Source organism: Anopheles marshallii, chromosome 3, assembly GCF_943734725.1.
Source record: "Anopheles marshallii chromosome 3, idAnoMarsDA_429_01, whole genome shotgun sequence".
NCBI lineage: Eukaryota > Metazoa > Arthropoda > Insecta > Diptera > Culicidae > Anopheles > Anopheles marshallii.
This window is the reverse complement of record NC_071327.1, coordinates 9,096,064-9,123,923: the sequence shown is the minus strand read 5'-3', so window position 1 is coordinate 9,123,923 and position 27,860 is coordinate 9,096,064. Positions and strand designations below refer to the sequence as shown.

Below are 27,860 nucleotides of genomic sequence, written 5' to 3'. Positions count from 1 at the left end.
TACGACGCCGTTTTGTCAAGGAAAAGGCCAATTTTATCTCTGGCTTTCCATTTCCACGTGTTTGAATGAAGGTTCCGTTATTAGAAAAAACGCCCTTTTTGCTACTGAATGGTAGGGAGTTGCGTTTTAGGCCTTTAATTCTTATTGCTTGGAAAAGTGAATGTGAAAAACATAACTTCGGTAAACGTGTCAGGCCGAACCTTTTGTAGTCGGAAGCATTCAGAGGTACGTCCGGAATTGAAAATTACCGTATCGCCCATACGGTTCAAGTGTGCCCAGCTGAAATAGCAAGCGAAGTGTAAATTGATGTGGGTTACTAGATGTAAAAGGTGTGTGAAATTGTTCGGCATTGCAATCTGCATGTGTAGCGCGAAGTGACAGCAGCGTAAACAACAGCGAATCGCAAAATATCCACTCTCTGGAACAAGAAATCATCTCAGTGGGATTCAAAATTCTATCCCAAAACGTGCTGTACGTCAACATGTCTCCCGCATTCCTGGCGGTCATCGCCGTCATACTCTGCATTCTGTTCCGGATACTGAACGTCAGCAGCACGCCACAGATCCCCAGCATCGTCTGCAAAGATGGCCAGTTTATGGAGTGCTTCAACAAGATTGCCCCGATGCTACGGGAACCGTAAGTTTTATTGTTTTGTTTTTCTCGAGCCGAGCAGTTTACTGTTGCCTCTCCCATTGATCATTCTGCAAACTCCGTTTCTGTCAGCATAGCGGCCGTGCCAGTCTTTCCACGCCTATTTGTTTTGATTTCGCATTTGCACTTGTTCCTCTGCGCCGTCGCCTATTTTTGCGACGGAGAAGCCAAGCTTTCCCTCATCAATGGAAGCGTCTAGATGGAAAAATGCGTTCATATGGAACTGTTAGCGGAAAGAGCGGAAAGAGCAACAAAGCATGAACCCTTGCCAACGGCTATCCAACTCACCCTGCCACGAATCCACCCACCAGGGGTTGATCGGGCAATTCAAAATCAAAGCAACCGTTCGAGCGAGGTCGCCTGGAGACACATGGAACGGAACCGATCCACAAAACCGGCCGTCCATCTCCGATTGCTCGGATGAAGGGACGGTTTTCGGGTGGCGTCGTACTACCGAAAGAAGAAGCAACTACGTATTGGGATTGTTTGGCTCGCTGCCGCCTCTGTGGAGAAAGTTCCAAAACGTCGCAATAGCGAAATGGAAGAAGCAGTAGGCGAAGACAATCGTACCATGTTTTGTCGGGTGGCCGATCGGTTGCTTTGGTTGTTTTCCCGTATGTTCGATCGGTACAGGAAATTGGACCATGTTTGGGAGTGTACCAAATTATCATGCAATCCATGAGGAGTCCGATTGTGAGCGGGGTAAATTATGCGGCAAATTATCTTAATAAGTGATTGGAACAGAAAGAGCATTTTTGGAAGCCCTAGGGAAGGGAAAGACGCTAGAGACATGTGTTTGATTTTAGGAGAAAAAAGATGGAACATAGAAAAGACTACTACGATGACGGTAAAAACAGTTCACAATTATTATAATCAAGAAGTAACGACCGAACATCAGTAACAAAGTAGGTTCAAATCTCGTCTAGACTCTAGGTTTTTGTATTAAAATCATACATATCTGATCCTTAACTAAGACTTTACAAGAATTAAACATTTAATGGAAGATAATACATTAACGTTACATTAGGAATATAAAAAAAATACTTCTTAAATATTGAAATCACTCAATTGGGATAAAATACCACTTCAGTTTTTATTTTGTTGAATTGTCTTTCTTGGTTTGAATGTTCTTAAAAGTCTAACGTATTCTAATATTCTTGAAAGTTTGTTACACAATTTGATTTTATCAGCTTAAAGTGCCACAATTGCTGTCTGATTGTTAATTCCTAAATATGTTTTTTGCGTGATTGGTGATCACACTGCTCGTTATACTTTATTTTACCATCACAGTTCATAACAAACACCAAATTCAACATTTTATAAGTATAAATTTACACCTATTTTCCTCTCCGTTTTTCGCTGTTTTATTGATTCTAGCCACTCCTGCTGTACATTCATTTTCGCAAACCATTTTAAAGTACTCGAATTTACAGCACGCTATAGACGACACACTAACAGGCAGCCCTTGGAACGTTCTCGTTGCATTACAGTCGCCCTTGCTCCATGGCTGTGTTCGTTTCCACACCACGGACAGCACGAAAACAGAACCGGTCGTACGGTGCAGCGTTTGCCGGCAGTTTTTGCCCATGTTTCCTTTCTAGGTCAGTTCCATTCATGGCCTAGCGGCGTTCAGAGAGACGACAACGCATGAGCATACGTCGGAGCAGCTACAGATTGATCATATTGCATGGGCACCACGCGGGTTTTTAGTCGAATCGGATGCACCACCATTTTATTACATTATGCGTATTTGCTTATCCTTTCCGTTTGTGAATAATCAGTTTTCATATAAGTGTACTTAAAAGACTGTTTCCTTGTGCCATTACTGTTATATTACCACGTGCATCATACATCCCAGCCCTCTCGTACGACATTTGTCACAACTGATAACGTAGGGTGTAGCTTGTTCTATAATTTGCGCCCTGTTATCACACGTTGAGCAACACATTTGCCGTGGAATTCGGTATGCAGGGCCGTCACTCGTGCAAAGTCCAGTCGCTAAAACGCTTGAGCTTGTGTACCGGCGATGATATCATTCGTCGCCTTCGCGCTCGTACGACCGAAATCGTTGAACAAAGTACAGCCGACTTAGCAACCACCGCAAACCGCAAAGGAAACAGATCCGGTTAGCACCCTATAGGACCTGAAGCTGAAATCAGCTGCCTATACCATTGATTCATAGGCGGCAGACACGCGGCACGAAAGGCGCACGGAATCGCATCGCACCTAAGCACCGGTCGGGTTTGTTTGTTTTCATTCACAAAAATGTGCCGCAATCGCGCGGTTGGGAGGCAAAACAGCTGGTGCGGCCAAAACCTCAAACGATCAAATATTCGCTATTTCGATGAATATTAATTACATGCTTGATTTCGTGTTTGGCTATAAGAGCAATGTGGGTGGTGGTGCACCTTGCCTTTAGGCCAGTTTTATTTTATTATTGATCTTCGTGCTCTCGAACTGCGTGCTGTTTGGGGCGTTAATTTTGCAATTGAAAACAACAATTCATTCGCAAGTTATCGAACTATTTATTTCTGTATTTAATGGCAATTAATGGTTTTTGATGGTTGTTAATTAATAAGAGTGCCTTTAACACTGTATTGAAGCATCATTCGTGTCATAATTCTACTCTGATAAGATTACTAAATCTGTAACGAGTCATTAGTTTCTAAAAGTTCACGAATTTTTGAATCTTGAAAAGTTTATGTATCTTGTACTTCTAATGGATTTTTGAAGCTTGAAAGGTTCATGTATCCCTGAAGATTCATACATCAAGCTTGTTTTCTTTTTGCTTTAGATATTTTATTCTGTCGTAATATCCCCAATGGGTTTTGACCGTGGCTCTTTGATTTGCACGATGAACTCGCTAAGGTGCAGTGATTTAGACACGCCAGACTTCAGTGAACTGGTCATATTGTTTCTACGAGAGAAGAAGGTGAAAGATTGGTGAACCTTCGGATATCTTCTTCATCTACATAAAATTACGAATTTAGAAGCATTTTGATTCAAAAACCATCAGAATTGCATTAATCTTTAATCTTTTCAAATTCATAAACCTTTGGTCGAGTCGCTGCACTCGGAATGACCAAACACTAGTCAGACGTTCCTGAATGTTTGTTTATGTTCCACCACTACTATCGTCAAAATATGAGTCGTTCGAATCATGTATTTTCCTAATTAAAACCGCACCGCACAACAATTTGGGCTCTGTCCATTTTTAAACTTTTTCCAAACAAATTGCCAACGAAATGTGCTCGGAAAGGATTCGAATTTCAGGACGGCATTTGTGCGCTTGCATCACCGACCCATAAGCTTGCCCCTCGCCTGATCATACAGCGTTTATTTAGCTCTTTCCCAACACAACTGCATTATTTTACTAGGGAATGCAATTTGCTGCATCCTACTGGTGGTGCTTTGTTCATATATCGTCCGATGGGTGCAAAAGTGTAAAAGTTGTTCTTGCTCATTCTTGGTTCGCTGTGCTATCTCCGCCGGTTTAGCGAAAGGGAATTAGGTTGAAAGCATTTTCGGTAAATGGAAAACAGTTTGGGATAGTTTTGAGAAGAAGGGGTGAAAAAACGACCCTAAAATAGGATGTGTTATTCGATGCCGACTTTCCAACTGGCAAACCTTTGTTTAATGCTTTGTGGCAAACAGGAATAGTATGAGTAATGGAAAAACTCTTTTGATCATCATCAACATCAACACTCACAAAACTACTTATTTAGTATGACAACTTATATATGTTATCGGTTCATGTTTGTAGTATTCAATTATCTCTTGTCTATCTCTTTTATTACATCATTTTAATTATCAATTAGCCATGCATATTATTCATTCGCAAACAATATTTTTGGGTTGTTTTTTTGCCTTTTTGTTAACTAGAAACATCCATTAGCATGCTTGACGTCTCTACCAAACAGCAACAGGAAAGGCTTCCCACCAGGTTTCGAATAACCATTTCATTCGGTATTTTGTACTTTTCTCCAACGATTCCATGTACATATGTTTTATGCATGAGTTGTTTATCGTCGCGTCTATTTGTCCACCGAACGTGTCTTCGATACGATGTGACATAAGATCGATATTGTGAAGGTTCCGTTGTCCGCACTATCGACAAAAAATGCTTGCTGCTTTATTTGTCACCACCCAACAGTCTCCACGGCCCACCCGCGCCCTCCCCAGGGTGGTTGTTATTGTCCCAGGGTTGTTGTCCAACGTGCGCCAACAAATTGTGTGTTACGGAAAAGGCAATCCGTTCGACGGTGGACAATCGAAGGTTTTGGCATCAATTTTTTCAAATTTCCGGTTGGCATCGTGTTTTTCTCCTCTTTAAATCTCCTGCCTGTCTATAGTAGTAGTAGTAGTAGTAGTAGAAGAGTATATTTGAATGTAATTAGGCTTGTGTACAGAATACATTTGTAGTATCTTTTTATCTAATGGGTTCGAACTTGTCTTTCCTCATTGCTTTGAAATATGGCTGAGCTTGTCGGAGTTTGTTTTACTTTTCCTGTTCTGGCGTTAAATTCGGTTTTAGCGGGAAAAAAAAATCTTATAAAAACCCGCATCATAAAATAAAGGGAGAGGAAAAAAAAAACTTAATTCTATTATCCTAACCTAATCCTTAATGTTTACTGTAAGTATCTTAATCTAATTATAAGTAAATATAAGTAATAATAACATAATTTATTTACTCCTAACTCAGATCTGCATATCGATCTATTGTTATTGTTGTGTTGATTTCGCTATCAATTTTTAAACAGTAGTAAGGGATTTAATGGGTGTAGGAATATGTGAAGGGATTATGTTTTAGTGTAATTAACTGCATGCACTGAAGTTCATTGAATTTCTGGAGCTATAGTTAGAGTTTAGTTTTGTTAAGTGTTTTTGAATGGTGCTTATGTTACACATACTGTGAATTATATGAGTTCTGTGCCAAGGGGGAACGTTTAATATGGTTTTAAGATATTTATTTTGACATATTTGTAGTTTATTTTTGTGCGTGATAGCACAATTTATCCAAACTGGAGAGGCATATGTTATAACCGGTCTCACCAAAGCTGTATATAGCAAAAGTTTATTTTTAAGGTTTAGCACCGATTTCCTGTTTAAAAAACTGTATATTGAACGAAATATTTTTTCACATTTAATGATGGTATTTTCAGTGTGTTGTTTGAATGTAATTCTTTTATCCAGGGTTAATCCCAGATATTTTACATGATGTTTCCATGTTATGGATGTATTATCTATCTGTAGGTTTGTAGATGGTATTTTGTTTGTACGGGTGAATCGTGTAAAGAAAATAGCTTCTGATTTATTTCCGTTTACTTTCAATTTCCATTTTTTGCAATATGCTGAGTATTTTAAAAGGGCTGTATTCATGTGTTTTATAATAGTTTTTGCGTTTTTACCGGATGCTGTGATTGCTACGTCATCTGCGTACAGGTGTTGTTCACAGTTTTTCATTTTAGGAATATCTGCCGTGTAGATGTTAAAGAGTAATGGAGATAGTACGCTTCCTTGTGGCACTCCTGCCTCTGGGGTGTATATATCTGATTTATGGTTTTTAATAAATACTGCATTTTTCCTGTTAGCAATGAAGCTTGAGATGATTTCGACTAAATATTTTGGAAACTTGAATTTAATCAATTTGTATAGTAAACCTTCATGCCAGATGGAATCGAAAGCCTTTTCAGAATCAAGTAGAACCAGTCCTGTTGATTTTTTCATATTTCTATTGACACTAATATTGTTTTTGAGCCTTTCCAGTTGGTGGGTAGTGGAAAGACCCGCTTGAAAACCGAGTTGAGATTTTGGGATAATACTATTGGCTATTGTATGTATTCTCAATCTGTTTAAAATAACTTTTTCGAATAATTTTCCTAAACAGCTTAGCAGGCTTATCGGTCTATAGTTAGAAGCCAGACTGCTATCTTTCCCAGGTTTCGGTATGGCGATAACTTTTGATAATTTCCAGTTTTCAGGAAAGTATCCCAATTTCAAACAGCTATTAAATATAAAATTTAATTGCACTATTGTGGTTTTTGGCAGATTTTTTATCGCCCTATTGTTTATATTGTCTAAACCTTGTGATTTTTTCGCTTTAAGATTTTTTATTATTTTACAAATATCTTTAGGTTTTATCAGTTCTATTGGTTGAGATTTGGACCGTGAAATTTTATTGAAAAATTTGTTGACTGTTAGGTTCACCTTATTTTCCAACAGACTTCTGTTTAGAGTGGTGGATTGATGAGCACTTTGGAAAACTGTCCTTAGTGCCTCGCATTTTTCTTCAGGAGTTAATAGTGTCTTCCCACTCTCTTTTAAATGTTGAATCGAGTTTGGTTGATTTTTAATAATTTTGACAAATTTCCAAACTTTGCTTGGGTTTTTTAAGTTATTCATCGTTTGAAGATTTTTGGTCCATGATTCGTTTCGAACTAGGTTAAGTTTCTCAATAATGAGGTTTTTAAGGTGCATATACATGGATTTGAAGTTTGTGTTGTGTCTCTGTCGCTGCCATTTCTTTCTATACATATTGCGTATTTTAATTAGTTTGAGAATATACTCAGGAATGATGATGTTAAATTTTCCTGGTGTTTTCTTTGGCACAGCAAGGTCATGAGCTATATTAACCTCTGTTGTTAATATATTTAGCAATTCATCTACTTGTGATTGATTTTGCATTGAACTAAGGTTTAATTCCATCACATTTATTTTGCTTTTTTTTAGATGATTTCTAAAAGCAACCCAGTTGGCATTTGAATAATCAAAAATTTTTGTTTCGGGTTTGGTAGGTAAACAAAGCCCGTTGATATTGAAACTGACTGGGAGGTGATCAGAGGTAAGGTCGATGGATGTTAGAGGATCTGAAATATTGTGGTTATTATTTGTTATTATAATATCTATTGTGGAGGGGTTGAATTTTTGATTAACCGGAAAATATGTTGGAGTTTTTGGATGATAAACGGAAAATTGTCCTTTTTGCAATTCGTCAAAGAGAATTTTTCCTGCCCGATTTGATGAGGCGCAGTTCCAAAGTCTGTGTCTAGCGTTTAGGTCTCCACAAATAAAAAAACTATTTCTTGTGTTTGTAAGAGCTTGCATATCACTTTTGAACTTAACTGCATCAGTATTACCTCCGGGATGATATGCGCCAATAATCGTGATCTGAACATTGTTGGATCGAATCTGAATAGCAATGGCTTCGATTATCCTTAAATTGTATGAAGGAAGAAGCTTATGCTCTATGCAACATTTTACAAGCACCATTATACCTCCTTTAGTACTATGTAGTCTATCAAGTCTGTATGTTTTATAGCTGGCCACATTAAAAGAATGGCCGGGTTTGAGAAAAGTTTCATATACTATCATGATATCGATGTTGTTCTTTGTTAAATAGTGAATGAGTTCATATTTTTTGTTGGAAATGCTGTTTGCATTCCAGTATGAAATTTTAATGTTTTTGGAACCTGCCATCACGGGTAACAGTATTTTTGTACAACTTTGAAAACCACTAAGATTTGATCTTCTTTGTTTTTACAATTTCTCAAGCAAGAGAAGGTTTCTTTTACTATTTCAATTATCTCTTCAGAATTGAAAAGTTCACTGTGGTTGTTGGCAGTTACCTTGGCAAAGGTAGTAAGGTTAGATCGTTGCCCTGTGATCATGTTAGTATTTGTGTTAGAAATATGCGAATGGGAAGATTGCGTAGAAGGAAGGAGAGGGAAACTACTGTTTGAAAATGATACCTGTTTAGGTGTTGTGGTCCTGTTCTTTAGTTTTTCAGTTGTGGTTTTGTTCATACGGATCGGGCATCCAAAATAATTCGCGGTATGATTGCCTCCGCAGTTGGCACATTTTAATTTGTGAGCCGGTATTACGCCGTCTGTTGAAATCTTTGCCACCGGGCAGGTCGTTGATCCATGATGTTCAGCACACTTCATGCAGATAGGAGGTCGGTAGCAGTTTGCGGCACCGTGCCCAAACCGTTGGCAGTTTTTACATTGCATAATTGAACTGCTGTTCGAATAATATCGCCACTTCACTATTTGGTGGTCCAGCGCTGTGATTGTCCGCAACACTTTGATATCAACAGTACCTTTTTGAAAGTGAAGAAGGTACGCTGCCTGGTCATCGTACCGTTTGTTTTTGATGCTCAACTTTTTTATGGATGCTGGTGTGACATTTTCCTCTTTTAGTATTAGTGTGATCTCTTCCAGGGGCTTATCAGTTAAACCCAACAGCACGATCTTCGTTGTTTTTTCTTCGTCCAACTGGTACGTATGGAAGTCTGTATTTGCTTGTTTCAGGTAGTTTACTACCACCCGAAAATCATTACTGGTCGTGGTGCGTACTAAAGTACCGTTATTTGTTACGGACGTCGTGTATTTAACTACACCAGCTGCAATTATTTTTCTGTGGACATCACCCACGTTGGTGCTCGCTACCACGATTGGTGGTGGTAATCTTGTCGATTGTCTTACGGTTGTCGTGTTGGTATTGACCACTTCATCATCGATCGTTTGTAGGATGTCGAAAGGGTTTTGATCACCAGATCTTCCGGCTTTTGGAGAGTTTCCGTTATTGTCCACGGATTTGTGGAAAGATCCTAGAGGCACTGAGGATTTCCTCTTGTTTATAATCCGTTTCTTGGCGCCCATTGTTGGGCGTATGGTTTGTACACTGCTCTACTAGATTTGTTTTGTTTGTGTGTGAGATCTCTAGCTCCCGTAATGCGTCCGTTCGCTATCGAGTTTGGATGCAGACTGCCTGCCTGTCTATGATTCATCCATTTCTCACGCGAACCATCCAACCTTCACCGGGTTTTTGACGTGGATAGGCCCGATAAGAATGATTATGTCATTCCGCATGACTAAAACGATTGTCCGGTCGGCTTCAGCTTCCGATAGTCCACATACGCACAGCGGAACGGTTACTGATACGCAATACATCCTGGTCTGGTCGGATGCGCATTACTGGTTGCTGGTGCTCCCGTGTGGCGATATTTATTTTTTACCTTTCTGCCAAAGTAAACCATTTCCACGGAACGCCACGGAATCGTGTGTCTGAGTTCCCCGTTGTCTTCTGTCTCGGCAATTGGCAATGGGCGTATTTTTAGCCGCACCGTGTGCTGTGTGTGGTGTGGTGTCTGACGGCCCCATTCCCACTGTTCCAGGGTGTTCTATGATTTTCGCTTCTCGTTCAAATGCTCGCCCAAAAGTGTTCGTTCATTATGTGCGTTATCAAAATGTTCTTGCGCGGTGTTTATGCCGTACGCGGGGCTACAGTTTGTTCGCTGTACACAAATAAAAACACAACCATACTGAGCCGCAAAACCCGCCAAATCGAACCGCACTGAGTGGGGGGGAAGCTCTGACAGCTACTAAGCACTCGAGGAAGGAAGTAGATGGTTCGAGAAGGATTAGTGTAGCGAATGGTCGAACGAGAGCGGGAGAGAGGAAGAAAAACAAAACATAAAAATGCTACGGGAAATAATAATCATCACTCACAAGCACCCGCACTAATGATAATGAACGTTCGCTTATCGTACCGAATGCCCCCGTACGACGATAATTTATTGCACGAACTAAATAGCGGCAACGCAATTCCACGAAGCGAATAGTTTTGGTCGGATTCTTCCACCCCGACCGGTTGGCATTTTCCTACCGGTTGGCCAGCGAGACTGAAAACTTTTACTTTTCCTCAATCTTTTTTTTTTGTGTAACTTGATAATATAAAGCTTTAGCTTTGCGTCTTTCTTAACCGTAAACGACCGGATAATCGAGCGCAAAGTTAGTTTTTCCACACAAAAAGGGGATGAACTTTTCTGCTCGATGACACTATAAACGATACTCTTTCAGCGGACTTGTTGCGTTTGGTCAGCAACAAGCAGCTATCGTTTTTTTTTTGTTATACTACACTTTGTTATGTTGAATGTTTGAATAATTATCCTTTTACGTTTAGAACCGGTGTTTGGAGGGTTTATAGTTATAATCTCAGTTAAGACATTTTATATTAAAATGTTAATTTTCCAATGGAGCCTATTCATTGAAGAGTTTTGTAATATTTTTATTCAAATATAATACGGCAAGAGCCGCCATATTGGAATAAATAATTAAAAATAATTAAAATCAAAAAAAATATTTAAATATGCCGAAGTTTGTTCATATGTTGACAATCTCTTCAAACTTCTTTAATCTTGATATTTAATTGATATTAGTATCAAGTTGGGGTGCGGTTCGGTGGCATGATGACATCGGCGCCGGTCTTCACACGACAGGTCCGGTCCAAAATCCCATCCGTACCCTTACGCCGGACTGATTATCCAGCTACGAGTAAATAAAGTAACAGGAAGCCAGAAATGACAGGCCACACACATCTTGAGGTTGTTGTGCAGATAAAGAAGAAGAAGAAGAAGAAGAAGAAGAAGAAGAAGAAGAAGAAGAAGAAGAAGAAGAAGAAGAAGTATCAAGTTGTTGTTTTGATTAGTTTATATCAGTATGTCAACTTTCCAGTTAGTGAAATATTAGCTTTGCTGCACCAATACCGTCCACTTAAAGGGTGTACTTTAAAGGGAACTTTCTCAACAGCAGTTAGCGTCGTTGCCAGCGGTGACTGATTAAAAACGTCGATCATCCGTCTGACACGCTGTCTCGACGGGGACAAAGTCACGACAAAGGCTATTAGGTTTGCTCAAAGCTTACATCAATCTAATTAAGGGAACCTTGTCACAGCAGGATAATTTAAAATTCGCCTTTAAACACTTTCCCGCTCCCTTGACGACAGTAAACGCCATGTTTTGGGGAGTGTTCTTTCACCCACACATCGCACAGAGGCGGTTCGGCTGAATGCTTGACGCCACCGTTGAATCGGTCGGCTGAGGACGTTTAAAGTGTAGCCCGGCGGTTTAAACGCCGTAAAACCCTCTGCCACTCACATGTTCACGTTCGTGTGTCACACAAAGCCGGCTGATGGGGTTTTGTATTTCAATTAAGTAATGAACGAAGCCATGGGTTCGTTCTGAACTGAGTCATGATGCGTGGCGCGAAGGTTGTGATGTGTGTCGAAGGTTGGTTTTCGTTGTTGTACGTTGCTAGTGATGATAACTCAAATTGAGCTCCCAACGCTCGGTACACACTTTCCTTAGCATGGGAAACGGGTTTAATTAACCGAACTGCAGCAAGAGCTTAGGGAAGTTGCAGTTGTCTACCGTGGCGTATTGTTTACGGCATAATGTACACCATCAAGGGAGATTAAAGTTGCTTTTGCAGCTCAATTACGGCTCAATCTTAGAGAGTATCCTTTTATAATGCTAAATGGGTCGCTTATTGTGCCGGTCGAATAGGTTGTTGTAGGTAGCGTGGTACTGAACATCAAATCCGGAGAGTGTTCGTAGCTCCACTAAGCCCTTGAGAGATCACTGTGTACCCTAGTTCTTTGTTAAGACCAATAGTATTACTTAAATTGTAATACAAGTTACTTTACGAGACAAACTTCAATAAAACTCGGTTAAAGTTTAATGAGGGTCATTTAAAACCCGAAAATGCCGTATGATTATCAAGAAATGTACATCGATTGCAACCGAAAAATCGAACCACTGGTGACTAAGCTAATAGACGAACTGAATTCATGATTTTTCTGCTACTTTCAACTAAAACCCAAACGAAAGGCAAGCAAAGTAATGCAATAACCTTTCGCTCAATGAAAATTTAATATCTCACAGCTCATTTAACATCACCATCCGCACCGGTTAAGCTTTCGTTCGTCGGGTTTTGATGGATGTCCTTTCTTGCCCATCCATGATTGTTCTCTTGCTCTTGTCGCCGGGTGAAATCATGCTTTCAAGTGGGCTGATTCGAGGACAAAGAACCCCAACGTGACGGCGAAGGGCTAAGCCTCCACGGTGATTATTTGTCGCGTGGCCACCGCCATTCTATGGTGGACAAAACGCCTTTAACTCTATTGTAAAGTACTGCAATGATAGGGAAGGACAATAATAATGATGATGGCCCCCTTCCGCAGCTACTTTAACGCTTCGCCCTCGCGGTCGTTCGGGTTCCGGTTCCACAATGTCGCGGCTCCTGGGCGGAATCGACGTCACGCCTGACCGGGTAGAAAGCGAAACGGATTCGCGCTGAGGCAGCAATAAATGTGCCCGGCTAAAAAGCGACACTCAAGTGTTCGATAAATTGAGATGCATAGGGTGAAGGAAAAAAAAAAACACCGGGTCCGGTCTCTTCGCCATTGTGAAGCAAGCAACAAGCAAAAAAAACAAATGATTCGATGAACAAATGACCAATTTATAGTTGCACAGTGAAGCGAAATGGAAATTCTTTCACTTTTCATCGGATGAATGAAAACTGGTGGGGAGGGAAAAAAAACATCTTTCCATTCAAGCGCAAAGTTCCAAGCGGCAGTTTTCGTCCGATGAATCGTGTGAATGCTCTGGTGTGGAGCGAAAATTGTAACGTTTGCTTTTGCTAGAAGGAAAATGAATGATTGAATCATGACAAAATATAAATAAAGGATGGAGAAAATAACGCTAATTTCGTGGGAAAATTATACTTTAGAAGGAAGTAAGATAGCCTGCAAATTTGCTCTGTTTTTTTTCGTAATATTGAACTTATTTTCTTTGATTCATTCATTTTTCCCTAATATTAAGAATCTTTGTTCTTCAACAAGCGTAATGAGATTTTTTTTCTTGTGCTGATTCGTTTATTAGATCGTTTTTCTTCCACGAACCGAAACGTATCTAACGAGATTCGGTTGATTGGCTGCAAATGACCGATGTCATCAACCATCGTTCTATTCGCAGTTAAGAGTTTTTTTTCTTCTTCTTGAGTTTAATTTTCCATTCCGTTTAGTCTGCCCCATTGCTGTTTTTGGCCCACGAGCTGCAAAAGCTGTCAATGCGCCAAACGAAAATGAGAAGATAATTTTTTCCCAAATCTTTATCCATACATCCGGTGCGAGGATGATTCATAACGAGGATGAACTTTAACTTCCGGCCTTCCTTTAAGTGTTTAATTACCTCCGATAATACAGTAGCCGGCCTGGCGGCAGCTGCTGGTCATCGCAAAAAAAGAGAATCGGCAAGTCGGATGGTAAAGATTTTCCATAGTTGAAGTTACGCGGTTTTATTGTCCAAGTTTCTCCATTTTCGCACCGGGCATGTTTGAAGGTTATCGTTATCGTCTTCCCGTCCACGTCTGTCCAAGAACGTGTCGACGAAGCGTACTTTCGTCAGCAGGATGCTTCGGTAGTGTACTTGCTGTAGCTGCAAATGGGAAGGAAAATGATAACTTTCCTTTACACTCGACTGGCTGATGTAAATCAGTTTGCAAGGAAATTTAATTGACCTTTCAATTACTTCGTTTCATCATTGATTCTTTTTTTTTGCATTCCTTTTGCTACGATATTGCTCTTTCTGTTATACTTAATGTATAAGGCTTTAATAATTTTAATATCCATTCCACTTCCACACTTTTGTAAAGTGATAGATTTAAGTATAAAATAATACATTTTTTCAATTTTTGATAACTTTTATTATCCACCAGCTAAATGATTAAAACTTTATTTCAATTATGTTAACAAATAACCACTTTTTCTGTCACACTAGCCCTATCGAATTATTGCTGTTGCTGTCTTAAGATGGATTCGATTCGGCTAGTAGAACACGTGGAAAGCCTCGGGAGTGCTGAATCATTTTCAATTTGCTCTAATTGAGTCGAGTATATGAATGGCAACGTCACATGAGTCGGAACGTTTCCATACACTGCACGACACGGTTGTGGGTAGAACAAAAATTTGCGGAATATTTCTGCGTTTTTTTTTCGCTTTATAGTATCCAGGAGCATTATAACTCCATTTTGAAACTCAATTTTTGATCATGAATGTTGCTGTTGGTGAGCTTCATCCGTATTATTAGGTATTTATTTTGTTCCGGAAGAACTCCGATTCACTGAGGAGGGGTTTTGGAAAATTTGGCACACAAAGCACCAACCGTACAATGATTTCTTGTGCACACGAATCCTTTGGAAAGCAATTCATACTTTTCTCCATTGAACCATTCGGGCTACAAAAAGGTCAGCATAAAGTTGTATGTTCCTAGGCGAATTGCAAGAAACCCGCGCGCTGCTAACCTTTGCATCGCACAAACAAAGGGTGTGTTTTCTCGCTCGGAAAAGCGAACCTTGAGAATATCTCGCACAACAATCGTTGGGGAAAAGTGTGAGGACGAAAAGTGGAAAAAAAACTGTGAAGCGGAATATGTTACTCATTTCCTGTTTCCTTCTTCAACTGAACAAGAAGTCCGTGAAACGTGAACGGACAAGGACAGCACGGAGTCGAGACGTGGTTCGTCGGGTTGTTTTTTCCCCATTTCCCAGACCTAAGTGCTCTCGAGACTGAGACGACGGACAAGTTTTGCACGTCCGGTGGGAAAAATGTATCATTTCATCTGCCACCGGCAAATACGCCCGCTACACTTTATCCACCTGGAGGGATGCATCGGTGCGAAAGGATTCGGTATCTCGGACAGTGCCGGATGTCACGCGGAAGCGTGGGTGAGGCGTCAGCAGTGGTGTTCGCTTTGGTTTTTGTTCACGTGCAACGGATTATGATACGTATGAAGAAGTTCGTTATTTTATGTTTTTCGAGAAGATTTCCAACTTGGACATGAGCGGCTTCAGTTTGTAAGCAGGAAAGGGGGAATGAAAATACAGCAGGGAGAACACAAAGGTGAAGAAGCACACCAGTACTTGGAGACGGAAACCTTGCAACTCACCATTCGGGTGTGCCTTTGGAAAGGGAAAAATCATTTTAACAACCACCCAACACCCAAGCGTGTTTGCCCGTGTGTGGGTTTTTTGAAAGGAATTAAATTACAACGAATTTTTCCACCATAGCTGCTCCGTTGATGATCTTCAAGCAATGACGCACACTCTTTCCCTTGTGCTCATTTGACAGGAATCTCCAGCATAGCATAGGTAACGTATCATAACAAGTTTAAAGCTTTCAATTGTTTTATTTCTTTAGTGGGTAAAGAAATGCACCCTAAACCTGGGCAAGGTCTTGCATTTGCTTTATCGGTTATGTGGAACAATTTCTCGCGTTTTCCCCCGAAAAACCACAGCGTGATGCTCTAGAAAAGTTGAATTTAGGACACTTCCGGAGTTTATGTTTTCATTATAGCATCTCGCGGCACCGAATGCACCGAAGTGCAACGTGCATTTGGTAGTGGCATTTGGTGGAAAAGCGAGAAAAGCAACGTGCATGCGACAAATGCAGCAAACTGTTTTTTGGAATTCATCCAAACATAGCTCAATTTTGGAGCCTTTCATCTTTTGTAGGGGGCGTTTGTTAGCCACTCAAGCATTCCTATTGGCCGGGTGAAAAATGTCCGTAGATTCGTGGAAAACTCCCGTGATAAATGCTTACATGATGTGCGGTTTATTGTGGTGGTGTTTTTCCAAGCACCACTATTTTCCAAGAGATTTTTGTGTCACTGAACTCAACCAATTTATTTAGCAAAGATCGTTGTCTGAGTCTTTTTGTATTTTAAATTTTTATACATGTTTTTTTTTTCTTATGCTGCTTGGTACTTCAATCAAAATGTTGAAGAAGCTTTCCTCTAATATGGACTAGTTAGTTAGATGGTTCAGAGGATTGTCACCAATTAATAAACTAGGAGGCCTCAGCTAATAGTTTAAGATTTTGCATTGAAAAATATAACATCAAAGAGCGTTTAACATTGCAGATGGAGTACTCATCATTCGGAAAATTAAGCACTCACAGTGTTACTGATGCCGAGGAAAAAGTTGCTCATCATGAAAAGTCATGTGATGGACAAAACAAATGTCCTATCAACCAAAGACTTTCTGAAGATGTTGAAAGCATTAAAAGATGTTAGCAAAAAAGGTCCTGAATAAATAATACAGTTCACACTCAGTTGAATCATTAGGATTCTTCCAAAGGAGGAAATAATCCAAGCAAACAAACAATGAACCAGAAGAACAAGTTTTGTTAATAAAATTTTCACTATTACGACAAGGTCAACAGAAATTAGGTTCCTATCTATTCTTGAACCTAAAGGAAAATTTGCCTTCGATGATAGCAAATCTAAGCGTTTGTGTGCCATCTCTTAATAAAATCAAACTAAATACCAACAATCCTCGATTGCTGCGTTGGCATTCGTTCAAACAAACGGCAATGGCAAAATGAAGTGATCAAGAACCTCCTTGGAGAAAACTTCGATCGAATTTCGCTGAACGCAAATCGATTACTAAGCTCCCCCGTTCGTTCGTTTTAATGCCATTGGTCATTAGCCCGTGAGACTTCCGTTTGCTTATCATCAGCAACATCATCATCATCTTCATCATTAACCATCCTAATCGGCGCGGGAGTGACTTAATGTGTCTTTAGTGCGGATAATGTATCTTTTCAGCAAATGCGACAATGGTGGTTCGCTTTTTGCTGCTTCATTTTTGTGTTGCATTATTCTTCCATCAATTAAACTGGCGACCCGCGAACGCTTTAAGGGTTGGGAAAACTTCTAAATCCGGTTATAGCGATCACGCTATCAAAGGCGTGATTTTACTTGTTTCGTGTCTTTGGCATTGCGTCGCATCATTCAGCATGCGATAGCGATAAGTGAAGTTCGTGTGCCGAAATTTAATTGGAAATAACCGGATTTGCTGCCCAGCTCCTTCCGGTGCGCGTGTTGTTCTGCGTCTTTCGCTGCGCTCGATTGCGATTAACTCGGTAAAGGTGATAAAGTATAATGGGCATTAAATCACAAAGCTTCTTATCATGCTGTCTGGCTACGGGCAGACAGGTCGTTTTGATTACACTTCTTAGGAAGTTGTTTTATTGAGAGCATTTTTATTTAATTTTCCTTTTTTTGCAATCATTTTTTTTATTAAGTTAAGATATAGTTTAATTTCTTTAATTTATTATATCATAATTTATGATTAAATCATTGGATTATGATAAACTTGAAATTACTTACAGGCAAGAATGCAGGTTAGGAGAAACCAATTGGTCAGGACTTAAATACGATCAGACCGAAGTAAACATTAAATGGTCATAACAAAAAACTTTCTTTTAACATTACAACTTTGAATAAAACATGAAATGCTAGGAGAATTTTATTAAAACCTTAAAGATATTTTGAACAATTAAAACAGTGTCGCAATCAGTGAACGGTATTACGCACCATCGCCGATGCCTTTTTCTTTATTTTAACGCACAAAAAAATATGGCGCTTGTTTTTGTTTTTATCTTCTATTTTAGCCACGTGTTACATAAATGCGCTAATCTCTTTCCAGATGATGCAAGCTAGATACATAAAAAAAAACCATTTCCTCTTGCATTCATTCATGGAGTATCATTTGCACTAGCGTTTATGTGATATGGCTTTTGTTTTGTGCAGTGCCGCTTGCATGCAGTGAACGTATTTTCCCTGCCCATTTGTTCACTCCCGTCATCTGTGCATCAACGCACGTTGCATTACGATGCACCTGTGCCAATGTGTACTGCGGGGTAGGGATTGCACTTGCACAACGGTTTGTGTGCGCTTTTCTTTCGATTCAGTCCATCCGTTCAGTCCGGTTGGGGTCTCGCGAAGGAAAAACATTGTTACCGCTCGTGTTTCTGGCGCTATTCAGTTTTCGTTTGCAATGTCGATTGTATTTTAACTTCGCTAAGCTCCATTCGTTCTCCTTTTTTCTTTCGCTGCGTTAGTGTTTGTAACCTTTCCATCGTTTTACTTCGTGAGCCGTTTTCTCTCATTTTCATTTAGAGTTTTGCACTATTGCTCTTTTGGCTGGTTTTGTTTTATGTTGTTGTCCCGTTGCTAGCGGTATGTTTTATTGCCTGCTTCCTCTATCTGCTTTCTTTTCGCGTTTATGAGGTGGCCGATCACGTATTGTGTAATGAGCAAAACAAAAAATCGCAATAGGGGTTTTTTTGTTTGTTTTACTTGTATGATGTTTTGACACGGTCGGTCATTCAACCGATGAAGTTAGTTAATCCACATCATCCATGAAACGAAAATGCTTATATTTTTTATCGGATAATAATCCTTCCACAAGAGTGCTAATATTTTTAATGCTAATTAATACAGTTGAAAATTGAACCATTAGCCTTTTTCTACGGTGAAATAGTTTCCCTTATTGACGAGACTGATACAAGTTACGGTAGTTTTATACAAAAATTCAAACAATAAGGTAAATAAGTACGGTGTATTACATCAAGATTAGTGTTGTGGTTATTTCGAGAAAAGTCGTTCTTCAATTAATGACATCAAGAAGAAAATGAGATTAAAGATTTATGATTTGTTTATTTATGAATGTTAACTTATTTAAGAAGGTCAAAGATTAGTGGATTTTTTGGAGAAGAATTAATTCAAAGATTGAAAGATTCATTCAGATTTGTTATTCGATTCGAAAACGATTTCAATCTTACAACCTTGTCTTTACCTGTATCATATTGCTACTGGAGCCTGTATAATTAAACGCCATTTAGTTTCTTAGCCGTAGGTCACAATCGTCCTTTGCCATTAAATTCCTTTAATTAGGCCCTGTGGCAAAGTGAAATATGTTCACTCGTCCAATGTCTCCATCATACAACCGTTTAATTCCTAAACGTTTTCGATGAAGGTTGCTTGCCAAAGGAAATGTGGCATGCTTTCGGTCAGCTAGCTGCCCTAATCCTTGTCAGTGGTATGTAATGAACCGGCGTTTTGAACCTTTACCTAAGCATCCCCTGCATAATCCAGTGTCAGGAGCTTGCGTACGAAAACGCAATAAACTATACACGAGACGCGTCCCATCGTATGAATAGCCCCACAATCTGGAATCCATATACTCTGGCTGGTATAGAAAAGGATCCCTCCCCCCACCATTGTGGTTGTCCCCAATGGGTCTTGGCTTGTCTAATGGATTCTGTAGGCCGGTGACACTAAACATACCATAAATTGTGGTATTCATATGGATAACGTCCCGTGTGCTTCTTGATTCGGCCGACCAAACCGTAGCACGATGAATCAACCATTTTATTTCTTGACTCTGCAGATTAAAACACGTACAACATTTCTATACCCCATTGTGCGTCCAACAAGTAAAGTTTTCCGATTTTATCGCATATACTGATTGGTGGCGAAAAATTACCTTCCGGTCAGCGGTCACGGAAACGGAAATTGGAGTGGTTTGGCACAAGCGATTAAGCGCTGGTGCCGATTTTATGTAACACATGCCACAACAATCCCTTTTTAGGAGATGGTTTATAAAGCTTCCATGATTCCATCGACTTTTTCAGCATGACCGCGGGCGAACATAAAAGCTGTGGCAGAGTTCACCATCACGTCAGCTAATCGTATAGTGTACCTTGTATTATGTGTATGAAGTATAACATTTCGGGGAATTTTCAATTCCTAGCAGTGTTGAGCTGCTTGACATTGAGGATCTAATGTTTGTTAATGTCTATTTCGGAGGTACATAGAGTACATCCGCGCTCACGCACTAACCACAGGATTGTTCTATCAACCGGAACAGTGAACCATATTCCTTGAATGGACAAAGGATGGTTTTGAATTAAACCGGCGTTTCGTCGAAATTCCGATCGACCGAGTGGACGAATAAAATTTGACGAATTGTTTGTAGTTATTATTGGGTATGTTATGGTGGAACGACTGAAATACCGGGTACTGGTAGCAACAGTTTCAGAGAATCAATGAGCTTTTCTTCAAACTACATGTTGACAATCACAGATCATGACAAAGATGGAGCTTGACACGTTCATTCGAAACCTTCATTAAAATTTCGCAAGAATTCAATCCATCCACTACAACAAGGGTAAAATGATTTTGAATGTTAAAAGATTATATTCAACCGAATTCAGTTACAAACACATTACACCGAAATGGATTTGATGGCATAAAAGCTTTGTGATATAACTGGGTTGTAGCAATAATTGGCCTAGCTTGAAATAATATTTAAATTATCAAAGCAAATCTAAATCAGTCAAAGGCGTTTGCACCATTGAGAAGAAGATGAAAAGTCTTCAAACATCACAATATTTGACCCTTTATTTGCTCTCTTTCAAAGTATCAATGCGTTCAATGCAAAGGATTTCGATACATTTCAACAAGCGTGTCCGCCTACATACTTTCCATAATTTCCCCTTTTGTCCCCATTGTCATTGAGTCGCGAGGGTGGCTGCTGCTGTTTAGCATAATAATTACTACATCCCCAACGGCGTACACCATTCATTCATTAATGGGGTAAATAAAAGCTAATTTAATTAATTAATTTACCCCTGAAAGCTATGACACATTTTTTAATGCTACACCCCAGGTTTTGGTGGAAGAATCTTTGAGGAAAAACAATACGCCTGGTTAAATAAATGTTAGTCAATTAGGGGAGGCATAATATCACGCCGCTAATTTTATTATTCATTTCAACTCGGCGACTGTGGCGAGAAAAGTGGCATTTATTCAAGGATATTAGGGAATGGAAAATGTAGACTGTAGCCGTGACTAAACCTTTGCGTCCACTGTCCAGGTGGTCGTTTGAGGATGTCGTAGTGTTCAATGGCTTGATTTTTGTGGTTTTCGAAATCATTTAGTTTGTAATTCTGGATTTTATCATACAAAAGATGGCTTTGAACTGGAATGAAAATGACAAAAGCCCCAACCAGTTAGGGTTTAGTGCGGATTTGTCCGATGATTCGAAAAAACCGGATCAAGCTAAACGGTTACACGGTTTAAAGGTCATCCAAAATCCCTTGCTTCATCGAGCGCTGGTGGTTCCTTCCATGAAGTCGTCCAGCCGGTACGGTTCTAAAAAAGGGATATCGTGCTACTTCGCCGCAGGACACTGAATAATGATGTCCAAGCTTGTTTCCAATTTTGAGTCATGTCTCGCCGAAAGTCATCCGATGTTTCGGATGTTCATCTGCTTCGTCTCGTTTAAACTGGAGCTTTCTACGCTTAACGAACCCGATCCCTTGGCACGGATCGTTGTGGGTAAAGCGCAACATGATCTTGGACGCAATTAAATTTTACGACCAAGTTATACCAAGTCTCCCTGTATTGCATCGCTTGCTGTATTGTGCGACAAACGTGAGATGGTTTCTTCGAGGGAACAAACTAATCGTTAACTTAATCGCTTTCTCCTGGTATGGAATATGAAGCAGTTTAAAATCAAATCGTGGTAGTTGTAGGTTAGAAAAGCTGTTCTACCGGAGTTTGTTGTATGTCCGATGAAATATATTAGCTATTAAATGTGTTAAGTCTATTAAATTCTTTAAAAAAAGAGTTGTTTTTTCCGTTTAAATTCAAATAATACTAATGGCACATTATCAGATCGGAAGAACACTGCGCGTGTAATGAAATGTATGTTATTTTTTATTTATTAAATCACGTTCAGCAATGTACACGGCGCTGCGGATCGAGTGGAACGTGTTAATGTAACACGAATCGTTTTATCATTCGTGCCCTGCCCTGCGTCCCTTCGACTTCGGCAGGGCGACTTCACACATCACACCGAATGTCATCGTCGATTGATTTTGGAATCGAAAACGAACACGAACACGGATTGCTTGCTTCCACTGACTGCCGGTCCCAGTCCTTCTGAAAGATGAGCCTTTTCCGTGCGATGAGCCACGGGGTTTTGCAAGATAAATCATTCCACGCTCGTGTGCTCGTAATGTATTCGCTGTGTCAGTCGGCGAGGCAACAAATTCCGATCAATTTATTATGTATGTTTCGTGTAAAAAAAAGGGAAAAAGTTAGACAGGAGCAACACTTTTCGGTGCTTCATAATGCATGCGCTCAATCTTGACTCTTTTTTTTATTACTCGTTACACAACTCGTGCAACACTGAGTAACAGAAAATACGTGCGAAGGTGTAGATGGAAATTGTTTGAATTATATTAACCCTTGGAAAAATGTGTCATACGCGTTTGGTTATAAAATATAGATGACGGCTATTTACAGTTCATTTCGATAAAAGCATTGTGACTTCGACTTATGCACAACGATAACACTTTTAACGCTGTACACATGGTTGATGCTACCGCAATGCCTTTATCCATGCGAAATCTGTTGTCGGCCATTTGTAGCGCGTAATAAATTACATACGTTGCATCCTGGGATGGGCAGATGGCGTTAAAATAATCTGCAAAAAAAAAAAACAAGGGTAGCGATAAATTGTCTTTCCACCAGCAACCCTGACCTACATCCTTCATTTGACAACCAAATGCACCAATTGATTGCACAGTTTTTCACAATTCAAAGAGCAAACAAACAAATATTTATTTATTATTAAAATATTTAAACTTAAAGGTGCAACACAAAACATTGGGGCTGTGTACGGCTTTTATGTCGGGTACAATGTCAGTCCTGCACAATTAGTGCCCTTTCGTGCTAAATACGACACCAGACACCAGCAACTACTCCATCCATTGCAAAGACTTCTCCAATGGTGACCAGATCATACGCCATTGGCGCCGAACAACCTGGATGATAAACAACATGGTTCGGCTTCCTGTGAAACGCAACACAATCACGCTTCACACGACAGATACCCAGCAAAAATTGCTAACCCTGGGGGAAAATTATAACCTGCGCTGGGGGGGCGTGAATCGATTGTAAGCAGCTGTGTGGAAAACTTTAGATCTCCTGTGGGTGTTGTCCTGCCGGCCGCATCACCGTTCCGCAACGACAATCCTTCCAAGCGACAACTTTCAAGTTCATACGCGGTGCGGAGATTTGGTAAAAGTTTCCAGGAAAATGGCCATCAGGGCACATTGCGTATATGGGGTATTTTGTACCAACCCGTGAAGGAAACTTGTTCCCAACAGTTTTGGAAGATTGGATTAGATTTTTGCGTAAAGGTTGCTTCACTTAACGAGTGATTTGAATGCGAATAGGTCCACAACTGGTTTTTTGGGGCGTGTTCGCACAACATTGCTTTCATCCTACTCGGTGGGTAGGCTGGGAACGAAAAATGTCGTGCTATTGTAAAGTATCGACAAAGTGACTTTTTACACTAAAATTACAGTCTTTTATTTACTATACTTATATAAAGTTCATTCAAATGAGAGTTACGGGATCGAGGGCTGAAACTTTAAGCTGTTAACTGCTATTTTGGTTTTATCGATGCTGTTTAAACATGACTTGATGGCAAAGATAACCGTTGACAGCTAACCAAACATCAAATTTTCAATAAGAGCTCGGAGGCTATCAAAGTTGATCAAAATGTTTGTAATCGCATTGTATCACCCAAACACTTAAAGTAAGATCGTGAAACAAATAGTAACTACTTGCGTAAAATTAGATTCGGCAAGAAGATCCATTTTTGCAGTTGCAGTCCCGATTTTCGACAAAGATTCGCCGGGAACTCCAATAACTATATGAAGTTTGGGAAGTTTCAATGCATTACGGACCATGTTGTCCATAACTGGCACCAAAAAAAAAATGCCTTCTTTTTATCGAGAAACAAGAAGCAATTTCGTGCAATGTCCACAAATTATTGTCTAATATATGATGCATATTTCACCCAATTCTTTCGATCGAAAAAATATTGAAGATGCACGAACATACTGAATTATTTCCATTCCAAACGAATATTGATAAGGCGAACGATTGGGGATGATTAGGAGGATTGGTTAGCAGAATCCAATAATCGAGTGTGGCAGTGGGAAAGTGGGAAGGTTAAAGTCAAACAATTGCATTGGGGACAAGTCCCTTACCAGGGATCTTTCTGACCGAAAACGGGACGGCGGGAAGGAAGGGATAAAGACGGGAAGTGTGTCACGAAGTCGACGAGAAGGAACAAACAAGGGTAATGAAGAACGAGGAGAAGGACGAACGTCTAGTTCAGTGGAAAGGATTCGGTTATAAAGTCAGCCTTTTCGAAGAAATGCAACATTTTTATTGCATTTTCTCGTGACTTTGGGGTTTTAGAAATATCTGCAAAATTCTGAAATTCTGATGGATGTTTTTTTTTATTACGAAACTGGCGTTTGACACCGCAAGCTCATCCATTCCGTGTAGGGATCGAAGAAAAGCTGTACAATAGTTTATTTTTAATATTGCTTTATGCTTTCTTTGAACATTTTTCCTTATTTTATGCACTACAAATTTTATTACTGAAATAGTTTAAACAATTTAAAATAATTCATCACTCAAAACTGAATATCTTAGCAGATACGCAACCTTTACCATTGGATGGTAGATAGCTGCGTTAGATTTGGACAAATATTGATTGCAATCCAACAAGACTCTTTACCACGGTACACAACCTCCTCTACTTCCGCAATCGAGCACTTCGAGCCATTGTGCTCGGCACAAGATGGTTTGCAAACCGCGTGTCGACTCGGAAGAAATGCATCCAGCTGGTTAGAATGCATGGAACCGCTCCGGTACATTGGAAAGGAAATGTGTACGCTGTCCTTGGCCGGGAAGTTGTGCACGTGTGCACGTGCCCCCAGGTGTGGTGTACCGGGTTGGATGGTTAATCCAATCCCCTAGTAACAAGCTGCGTGCCACCAACGGCGGGGGGTTATACGCATTTCGCAGATGGTGCAGCAGTCCAGGACAAGTTACCCTCGTTGTCACTGATTTATACGCTTGCACGTCTCACGCTACAGATTTCAACCGATAGCAGGAAGGATATATTGTTGTGCTTTCCCGCGTGCCGTACCTACCAACAAAGATCCCCCCAATCTCTGGTATCCAATCGCATACATCAAATTGCAAAACAGGAAGCTTGAAACATTTTCTCCCCGCGCACGGGCACGGCAAGGGAATCCTTGGTTTCGAGCATAACCTTTGACCTTCGTTCGACTGTAAGAAATGCCAAGATGAAGTTTCTTATCACGGTTCGGAAACACGGATGGTATTGTGGGCGGCTGAAACGTGTGCTTTGTGGGCCACCTTTTTAACCTCTATTTGATTGCCACCTGTTATTTTTTTTTAGTACGCCATTTTCTTAGTTTGACTGTCGGAAAATTGTTGCCCTTTCCTACAAAACCCGTTCGCGCGCGTGTTGACCGGTCCTTATCGATTCGGTTCCCATCGCGTAACCCCATCATACCACACCGGGAACTCGTAAACGTGGAAAATGTGAATTTCATGTTGGAAGGATACTAATGTTCACTGTTTACCTTTTTACTCTCGTACCTACAGATACATTCCGACCCGGCTGTGGGGCTTTAGCGGACACATCCAGACAATAATTCACAGTATCGTTGGGCGCGTCAAATGTCCGTGGCCTCTAGGCGAACGGGTCTACCTTGCGCTGACGGACGGTTCCACGCTAACGTACGATCTATACCAGCCGCTAATTACGACCGTCGAAGGTAGGTGCAAAGGCTCAAGCATCGAATGTTCAAATGCATACTACTGGCCGTTTTTGCGTTGGCCTTTTATTGGCGTGATGTCATATGTTTGCTTCGTTTTACATTCCCCGACAGACGATATCACCGTTGCCATCTGTCCAGGAATTGGCAACTCGTCCGAATCGGTGTACATCCGCACGTTCGTGCACTACGCCCAGTGCCACGGGTACCGGTGTGCGGTGCTGAATCATATCGGTGTCCTGGACAGTGTGCAGGTGACATCGAGCCGAATATTCACGTACGGTAAGAGCATCTCCCATCCACTCTGCATCTGTCCCTTACGTGCAGTAGCTAATCCGTACTGGGTTTTTTTCTCACATTACAGGTCACACGGACGACTACTCGGCAATGATAAATAGCTTGTTAAAGAAGTATCCCACGACAAATATCGTGTCCGTTGGTTTCTCGCTCGGTGGTAACCTCATCTCGAAGTATCTCGGCGAGGCCAGGCGACCGGCCAACATCATCGGTGGCGTTTCGATCTGCCAGGGCTACAATGCGGTGGTGTAAGTATATACCGCGCGCTTTGGTGCTTTTCGGTGGCGGACTGGTGGAATCATAGTTCTTTGTTTTGCTTGCCCCTAGCGCCACCCAATGGTTGCTGAAGTGGCAAAACTTCCACCGGTTCTACCTGTACGTGCTGACCGAGAACGTGAAGAGCATCATCATGAAACACCGGCACGTACTGCTGTCGGATGACATCAAGCAGCGGTATCAGCTGAACGAGCGCGACATTGCCGCTGCAGCTACGCTACCGGAGCTGGACGAAGCGTACACGCGCCGAGTGCATCAGTTCCCAACGGTAAAGGATATGTACAGCTGGAGCTCGTCGCTGAACTATCTCGCCAACATCAAACGACCGATGGTGTTTGTCAATGCAAGGGATGACCCGCTCGTGCCGGATAATCTACTCGAACCGGTGAAACAATTTGCCTGTGAGTGGCGCAACTTGCTTCCATTTACGTGTTCCGAACGTAAGCTAGTTTTATGTGAAGCAGAAAATAACTCTCTCTCTTCCGCTCTTTTCTCCAAATCCACAACTACAGCTACCCACAACCAATCGCTTTATATCGAGCTTGCCAACGGTGGCCATCTCGGGTTCTACGAGGGTGGCCTGGTATATCCGAATCCGGTCACCTGGCTGGACCGAGCGCTAGTGTCACTGATTGGTGGCATCGTGATGTCACACAACGATTTGCTAGTGGCGAAACGGACGGCTTCCTCATCGGTGGTCATTTAAGATTCGCTGCTACCATTCTCTTCGATCGGCGGTGCACCACTACCTGCGTCCGAGCTGAGCCAGCTGCTCAGCTATGGTCGGGCACGATGGGGGCTGCTGTTCGCCGCCCTTCCATCAACGCCCTCGGTGCGCGGTGTCATTATGGCCGTGCTGAAGCTGTTCCTATCGTTACTGTGCTCGAAGCCAAAGGTTGAATTTCCAACCGAAACACCGACATAGATCCGACTGGAGGAGGAGGAGGAGGACCCGCCATGCGAGGTTAAATGATATGAACCGTAATCATTAACACACAACACCATAAGCACTGCTTCTCACACCTCGCTTGGCATTATCAACGACGGCGCGAAAGACCACATCTGAGAAGAAAGGTGCAACCAGAGCATGTGTAGGAACAGCACGTGCGCCATACAAAATGCATTTCAGCTATTCGAAGGGATTGGTCGTACGGAAGTTGAATGATGAAGCGATGGGATGTATTCGCTTCAAAAGTAGGAAGGAGCACAAATTATACTAAACACACCTCCCACCATCATATCCCGGCTGCTGAATGCTGGCTGGAACGAGG

The 27,860-nt window shown here is 41.0% G+C and overlaps 1 protein-coding gene across 1 annotated transcript; it reads left to right on the top strand.

Annotated features, from left to right (window-relative positions):
• The first annotated feature begins 481 nt into the window (after positions 1-481).
• On the top strand, positions 482-27,295 carry LOC128711598 (abhydrolase domain-containing protein 2). The gene is made up of 6 exons (XM_053806480.1): positions 482-636; positions 25,844-26,016; positions 26,131-26,298; positions 26,381-26,561; positions 26,641-26,990; positions 27,102-27,295. Exons 1-6 carry the CDS (start codon positions 482-484, stop codon positions 27,293-27,295), a joined length of 1,221 nt encoding a protein of 406 aa, XP_053662455.1.
• The last annotated feature ends 565 nt before the right edge of the window (positions 27,296-27,860 follow it).